General features: G+C 39.5%; 1 protein-coding gene across 1 annotated transcript; it reads right to left on the reverse strand.

The window, feature by feature from the left end:
- Positions 1 to 2,488: 2,488 nt before the first annotated feature.
- Positions 2,489 to 4,411, reverse strand: LOC120774647 (glucose dehydrogenase [FAD, quinone]-like). Its single transcript, XM_040104372.1, has 2 exons — positions 4,115 to 4,411; positions 2,489 to 4,057 (listed from the first exon to the last, which is right to left on the reverse strand). Exons 1-2 carry the CDS (start codon positions 4,409 to 4,411, stop codon positions 2,489 to 2,491), a joined length of 1,866 nt encoding a protein of 621 aa, XP_039960306.1.
- Between the last annotated feature and the right edge of the window lie 3,988 nt (positions 4,412 to 8,399).

Genomic DNA, 8,399 nt, shown 5'->3' on the forward strand with positions numbered 1-8,399 from the left:
TTCTTCTGCGGGTACGTTGAGGATAGTGCAGAAAGCCTTTGGTGATAAGGCTGTGTCTAAAAAAATGTTTACAAGTGGTATAGTGAGTTCCAAGCCGGCCGTGAACGTGTCGAAGACGAAGAGCGTCCAGGGCGACCATCAACCTCAATCGACGAAGCTCACGTTCAACAAATCAAAGATCTGGTGTTGAAAAACCGTCGATTAACAATTAGAGACCTTGCTGAGAAAGTTGACATATCGAAAGACTCAGCCAATACCATTTTGAAGGATGTTTTGGGCCTCAAGCACGTCAAATCTCGGCTGGTACTGAAAACATTGAATTTTTTGGAAAAAAGGCGTCGCGTTGAAGTGTGTGAAACGATGCTTTCCGACTACCGGGGTGTCATGAAACTCATTATAACTGGCGATGAGACTTGGATCTATGCTTACGACCCCGAAACAACCGATCAATCGAGCGAATATTGTGCCAAAAGAGAGCCGAGACCAAAAAAATCGCGCCAAAGTCGCTCAAATATCAAGGTCATGTTGACTGTTTTCTTCGATTATCGTGGTGTTGTGCATTATGAATTCCTTCCAACCGGTCCAACAGTCAACAAGGAATATTATTTGAACGTTATGCGTCGTTTGCGTAACACTATCCGCCTAAAAAGGACGGAATTGTGGAAAGACAATTCTTGGTTTTTACACCACGATAATGCACCATCCCATACTGCCCTCGTAATTCGTGATCATTTTGCCAAAAACTCAAGATTCAAGCCGCAGCGAAGACGAAACTGAAGGTCATCCCGGAAAGTGACTATAACCAGTGTTTCGCAGATTGGAAAGCCGTTGGCATAAGTGCATTGCATCGGGAGGGGATTACTTTGAAGGGGATGAAATTGATTCGGAAGAATAAATAAAGAATTTTCAAAATAAATACAATGTCACCTTATTTTTTGGGGCAGTATAGATTTAGATTGATTTCTGGCACAACCACGTGTCCTATGGCCAAGTTGTAGATAATCAAAATTAACTCCTTTACCACATTAAATATCCAAGTTTTTGGTTAGTTAGAGTGTGGCGTTAACGTCAACAAGAAATAATATTTGACTGTTATGCGTCGTTTGAGCAAAGCTCTTCGTAATTTGATTTTGTTGTGCCCATAGATGTTGAAGAATAAATTAAGAATTATAAAATTCTGAACAAAGTCTTGCCACTTTTTGCTTATAGCAGTACTAGAGGACCCGCCCACGTTTTACTGTGGCTGATACATAGGTAGTACTACTAATACCATCTATATGATTTCTATTAGTTAGATTATATGTATTAGTTAAGGAATAATCGCATTTTTGGTGAAGCAAAAAAAATGAATCAAAAAGCATTTCGTGCGTTAAGAAAGAATTGGATTTTGGGGTAAAAATACTATTGAATTTGGGCTGTGCATCAGTGAAATCAATCGAGTCCAATCGACTGTCAGCCTGGTGGACTGCATATTAAGAAACGGTGGAAAGACAAAAAAGTCGGCTTGCAAGGTTATGGCATCAGTCTTGCAATGCTTCGAAAAGATTTTTGCATATCTCAAATTTTAATAGACTTTTTTATCAACACTTCAGTTATGCCGCTATTTTTTATGCCAGATCTTTTGCAAATTTTAAATTGCCTGTCAAGATACCGCCTCCAACAGTTAGCAGGTATGAAAAAAGTGTTATAGCTACCCATAGATGTATTGAAACACCCAATTTATTACTTAAGAACGAACAACTCTGTCCACGTTATGAAAACTTGTCTACAGATGTCGCCTTTTACTTTGGCATCGTTTTGTTTATTGCACGTTTACGCCAATTTAAGGTTTGAATATTGGATACTGCGATGGTAGCGCAATCTATCGGTCAAACATTCCAAAATTAACAATTAATTACAAATGAAAAATTAATTAAAAAAACATTTTCCAGTGCACCAAATTGTGAATCTAAACCATTCTCGAATCTCCCTGAACACACACAAAAAATTCCATCGAAATCGGTCCAGCCGTTTAAGAGCAGTTCAATTACAAACACACGGCCAGAAGATTTATATATATAAAGATAAATGAACAGGATGAAGAAACGAGTTGAATTCCGAGTGACTGTCTGTCATCAACACTTCATACCTCCTAAATTTTCTAAGCTTTAGGACTGAACGAAACAATGTAAAAGAATCAGTGGGCACAATAGACCGATGGTCGCGGTGCATATCCTTCCAAACTATCTAACTATCTACAGCCCTTTTCTAAAATAATAAAATAACCCCTTTTCTCATAGTATATGTAATTTAGACTAAGTAATGTTTAACTACGTTTCACTTAAATGAATCAAAGTATCTTTTTCCAGAACTTAACTTTCTTTTCGTCATTTAATAGTCCTGGTATTAAAGATTATATAAGTTATTTATCTACGATCGTTATTCCCTTTTTCGCAACGTTTGCATGGTATGATCACAGCTTGCCTGGCATTCAAATAATAATGCGACATTAGTAGACGGGCTGCCACGCATCTCGCCAGTCTTGCCGTATGAAATCAGCTGCCTTTTCGGCAATCATAATCGTAGCCGCATTTGTATTTGCGCTGGGCACTTTGGGCATTATGCTAGCATCGACCACACGCAAATTGTTCACACCGCGTAGACTTAAACGTGGATCCACACAGCTGGTGCCATCGGTTGCGGGCGCCATTTTCACCGTGCCCGACAGATGATAGGTGGTGGCAGAGAAATATTTTATGTAACAACGCCAATAGGCATCGCTCTGCAAGCCAAAAGCGTCGCACTCGGCGATTGTAGGCAGTACTAGGCTAGCATTCATTGCTCTATAGGCTGCGGTATTCAATAGTTGCTCTTGGAAGCGTATGGCGCGCAGTAACGTGGCCACATCTTCCGCATCATTGAAGTAGTTGTGTGTTAATATTGGAGAATCCTTATAATCCGCGCTGCGCAGCCGTAAATTTCCGCTGGATTTTGGTGTTGAGAGTATATTAAACATGCCCAAAATATCGGAAACCTCAATAGCGCTGCGTATTTGTGCCTTAAAGTAATCGTTGATGCTAAGACCGTGGAGAAATATTTCTAGGGCAGCGAAATCACCACGACGCACAATGAAATGATGAAATTCTACGTCGGGATAAGGGCTGTTCTTAAGCGTATTGATGAAGCCGGTGAGCGAACCTGCACCGTGTGATGTTAGTGGCCCGCTACGATGTATGAGGTAATTATAAATGCTATCGAAGCTATCTTGAGGCGTAAGTTTATATGCTACACCTTCGTTCAGTTTTAAGAAAGTCACAACCTGTGCGTGATCGTACAGATTATCACCGATTGGCAAATCATGCACGAGTGGTATCTGCATTGTCTTCAAGTGCGCTGCCGGTCCAACGCCAGACAGCATTAAAAGTTTTGGCGATTCAATTGCACCCGCCGACAAAACCAGCTCCTTACCAACATTCACGCGCATTTTTCTCTCATTTCGTACAGTGAAGCTAACGGAGCGCACATTTTTACCACTCTTGTCGAAATTCAGTTTGGTCACGTGTGCATTTTTAATCACTCGCAAGTTTGGGCGCTTGGCAACACTCGCCAGATGTCCCTTGCCAGGACTCATGCGACGCCCATTCATTATCGTACCCGGTAAGTTGGAATACCCGGTCTCACTGCCGTCGGTGAATAAGTGTACACGTGGTATGCCCAGTTCTGCGGTGCCTGCATAGATCATTTGTTCTATATCCGGATCGTTAACTGGAAATGCACTGAGTGTTACATAACCCCGTGGATGCGTATTATTGCCCACTGGTTGCACGGAACGTTCAAAATACGGCAGCACATCGTTCCAACCCCAACCTGTATTACCGGCCCGAGCCCAGCTGTCGTAATCACCGCGATGCCCACGCACATAAAGCATACCATTAACACCACCAGAACCACCAATCATTTTACCGCGCGGCCAATAACAGCGCCGATCAACCAAACCCCAGCAGGCCTTGTCGCTATACTCCGTTAAATAATTCCAAGTCGCATTTGTACGCTTTAATGAAAAAAAAATGCCGGGCACCTATGAAAATGTGGTCAATAAGAGAGCTATTCTATTCTAATTTTTGTATATGCGCACCTCAGATTCCTGCGGCGGGTTGCCGCCGGCCTCCAACACCAACACTCTCCACGCTGGATTCTCGCTCAACCGACTAGCTATTACGGAACCCGCCGAACCTGCGCCAACCACCACAAAATCATACTCATCTGGCTCCGTGCGGCCCAGCAACACATTCGCGTAGTCGGGTGGCCACAACTCGGGCGGCGAGATAGCACATTGGGCCGCGAGCAGCGCTTGTATTAACGCGCTGACCATAGTATTGAAGGGACCAATGCTCTGTGCGGCGCACTGAGATGCCAACAGCGGCAGCGACATTGCGGAGCTGGTGTTACTCAGACGCTCGATATGCAAAGTAATTCGTATTTGCTAAATATTTATAAATAGCACATTTTCGGCGCCTGTCGCAGCGTTATTAATTAAGTTATCAATCGTATCTTCCCACTCACATTCAGACTTCTAACTTCTTCTCGCAGTGCAAGGGCTTTAAATGATTCAGTTTAAATGCGCCAAAGCGTGAAAATTGTATCCGTAAATGATTTTGCTACGCTTATATCCAAATACTTTTTAGATATTTTCGTTTTATCCCGTGGCAATTTAGCTTGGAAACTGGCGGAGCGCATCACATGTGTTTCGCTTTATATAACATACGCATGCGCAAGCTTTTATTTGCCGTTTTTCGAGTTATTGCTTTAATGAAATTTGTGTCAAAGCCTGCATACTTACATTAATTAATTTTATTTTTTATATTTTTTGCAAAAAACTTTACACTAAGACAACGCTTGTTGAATTGCAGTTGAAAAAAGTAGCGCACATTCATTAAAACCATTTATCTCCAATTGGGTTCAGATCTTTGGATGTAATTATTTTGATGCAAGTAATTATTAGCAATAAATACACTTAAATGCCAAAAATAAAATAAGAAGAATTGTTAATCCTTCGATACTTTTACAGTTTATCTCGATAATAAAAGCTACTGTAATTTCTTTTGGGAATGTGAATAATTTTTTTAAGCTTGACAGCTGCAATCGGAGCTATAACTGCTGTCTCAAGGCTAGTAAAATGATTGCACCAATATGATATCTCATTATTTATCCTATGTAATTTAATACTATTTTAACGTAAATGTTGTTGTTGTTGTTGTTTTAACGGAATATCTAATCCCCGTTAGCATGGTAAGGGTCACTTGTGTTGTCGTCGACGTCATCTAACGGTAGGTCCAAGAAACGTGCTGTTTCGACGGGGTCGGACCAGAGGGAGGAAGGTGTTAGATGAGTAGGGTTCGTAGAGCATGCAAAGAGGTGGTCAGTATCATGCGGAGACTCGTTGCATGCAGGACATACATTAGGTATGCAAGGGTCTATTTTGGATAAGTAGGAGTTTAACCTGCTACAATTTCCAGAACAAAGTTGCGCTAGGGTTACTCGCGTTTCTCGCGGCAGCTGGAGCTCTTCGTCTGCTATGGGTGGTGATTTGACTCCAAGAACGCCATTCACGGGAAGGGAGTCGGTGAAGGTGTTGATGGCTCCACTGTGAATGGCGGTCCGTACCTGTCGAAAGTCAGTTGCGTCCGAAGTCTGGTCGGCGTACTGTACAACGTCGTCGACGTAGTCAAGGAGAGACCTTTTGATGCTCCAATCCAGCAGATTGCTGCAGGGGTGATTTCTACGAAAACATCCCATCAGGAACTGCTTGGAGAGGAGTTCATTATGCTCCTTAACTGGGAGCATAAGCGTCTCAATGTGAAGGTGTTCTATGGGAGACATCAGAAGGCATCTCGTCGTGGTCCGGCGTGCAGTGTTCTGACAGGTCTGAAGTTTTCCATGGACCTTTTATATTCCACTCTGGGCCAGACGGCTTTCGCAAACCCACAAGTGCTGATTGCTGATCAACGTTATGGAAGTCGCCCATAGCCCCACCGCTCGAATGCAAAAAAAAGGGAAACATCTGCTCGTTCCCATTCTGATGCGATTTGGATTTTTCTATTATTATAACCGGAATTTAACCTGTAAGAAGTCCTGAACACTAAAACTTGAGTCGTGAGTTCGTTAAACGGAACTATGGGTAATAAAAATTCGTTTGTAAACTCCCCACCTTGTTTTGAGAAATGGGATTTTGTTTACTACAGAAATTAGTATTGCCATTGTGCTAATTTCCATAGCAAAAGGAGAAAAAATAATAGAGTTTGCGAAACAATATCTAAATATGCCAACCGCATTTTGGGACAAAGTAATTTGGTTCGATGCATCCAAATTAGAGCTAAGAAGTTCAAAAAAACGTAAGCAAATGTAGTGTCAACTTTCTTATCGTTTAAAACCACAATGCACATAACCATCAGTGAAGTATGGAGGAGGTTCTCTCATGGCTTGGGGTTGTTTCTCAAAATTTGGTGTAGGTAGTTTTGTTAAAATCGATGGACGAATGTCGGGTGCTTCATATGTTGATATTCTTAGCGAATATTTGACAATAAGTGCGGAAAAAATTAACTTCCGGTCGTTTATCTTCCAACAAGATAACGACTCCAAACGCACATCTCGCTTGGCTATTAGCTTTTTTTGAAGAAAGCTTAATCGAAAAGTTGAACTGGCCAGCTCAGTCATTTGCAGCTTTACAAACTTGCAATAATTTTTCTTAGAGATGAAGCGTCAATGGCATAGTATTCCAATGAAAATATTGAAAATTTGGTTCGAGGCATGCCACAACGTTTTCGTGCAGTAATTCAGCACAAAGGTGGGAGTACTAATTACTAAATTTGTTTTTAAACCAAACCAAAGTTTAGACTTTCATTTGACTACCTTTGCTTAAGAACCCTTATTTTGAAGTAAAACAAAACTTTTTCTCTCTATTTCTGGAAAAAAGATATATTACTTTATAATTTGTTAGTGAAATACCTATGTAAATATATTATTCGTATGTGAATTACTAATTTTTTATTTTTATAGTTCTGCATTGAAATAATGTATGTGAAGTTAATACCTTCATTTGATGCCTATTGCAAATATTAGGTTGTCAAAAAAGTCTTGCGGTATTTTCGCTAGTTGGCGCTGAAAGCGAGTAGTTCTAGTTTTATTCGTTTCGGAAAGCTCATTTCACGCGCTAACACGTGTTTGATTGATTGTCGTTTCTTTTAAGTCGTTCGTGTGTTAAAGCGTCGCAAACATGGAGCAAAATAAAGAGAAAATACGGCATATTTTACGATACTACTACGATAAAGGCAAAAATGCATCTCAAGCCGCCAATAAAATTTGTGTAGTTTATGGACCCGATACAGTTTCCATTTCCACCGCACAACGATGGTTTCAACGTTTTCGTTCTGGTGTAGAGGTGGTCGAAGATGCGCCACGCTCCGAAAGACCGTCGTCGGAAATTGCGATAAAATCGCTGAATTGCTCGAAAGAGACCGGCATAGTAGCAGCCGTAGCATCGGTCAAGAGCTGGGCATGAGTCATCAAAAATTCATTTCAATTTCAATAAAAAAAAAAAAATCAATAAAAATACCGCAACACTTTTTTGACAACCCATTATTAAAACTACATCGATCTACTTGTATGTTAAAAATTTAAAAAATATTCAATTTCCCCAAGAAGCTGATATTTACTGCTTGAGTGTTGAATATACACTTATCCACCATAGCTATACAAAAACAATCGTACGCCTATAACTATACTACACATACATAAGCTTACAAAATTAACTCATTGATGGTAAAAACATTGCATATTTTCAGGCACATAAGTTGAATTAGTCTATTCAAGAGCATTTTGTCAATAGAAATCGCAGTGAGCTTAAAATACATATTTGCATTAGTTACATTATTATGCATATAAGCAACGAATGCATATTTAAGAAGACTAAAAAAAACTGCAAATTGGTTTTCATTAATTATTTATTATTATATGCAAACAAACAACAAATAATTTTATTAGCGACTAACTATGAAATTAAAAGTTGCTCGGTGACTTTTTTCCAAAATTTTTTTATATACTTCTTAAGTAAAATTGAAACATTTTTCTTAAATAAATAAACAAAAAATATTTTCAAAGACTTAACTAGCTTCTAGTTTTATCTAAAACATCATAAAATATTTAACCTTTCAACTGATATTTCACTTCAATTTTTATAAAAAAATTTTTCTTTATTAAAAAAAATTTCGATATTTTTTTGTCATTTCCCATTATATGAAAAATTAGTTAAATATTAGCGATTTTCGGACCCTTTGATTAATTTCACATTAAAATCTTAAGATCTGGCTCTTGGCGAATACATGACACTTCTCAGAACTTTTTGTAGAAGAGTCACGCAGAAA

Source organism: Bactrocera tryoni, chromosome 4, assembly GCF_016617805.1.
Source record: "Bactrocera tryoni isolate S06 chromosome 4, CSIRO_BtryS06_freeze2, whole genome shotgun sequence".
In the NCBI taxonomy this organism is placed as follows: Eukaryota; Metazoa; Arthropoda; class Insecta; order Diptera; family Tephritidae; genus Bactrocera; species Bactrocera tryoni.

What these genes read in the sequence shown, in the direction of transcription:
- LOC120774647 (XM_040104372.1), bottom strand. Translation starts at nt 4,411, where the DNA reads ATGTCGCTGCCGCTGTTGGCATCTCAGTGCGCCGCACAGAGCATTGGT. An exon ending in ACCCGCCGCAGGAATCTGAG is followed by an intron (nt 4,058 to 4,114) that starts GTGCGCATATAC and finishes ACATTTTCATAG; the next exon opens with GTGCCCGGCATTTTTTTTTC.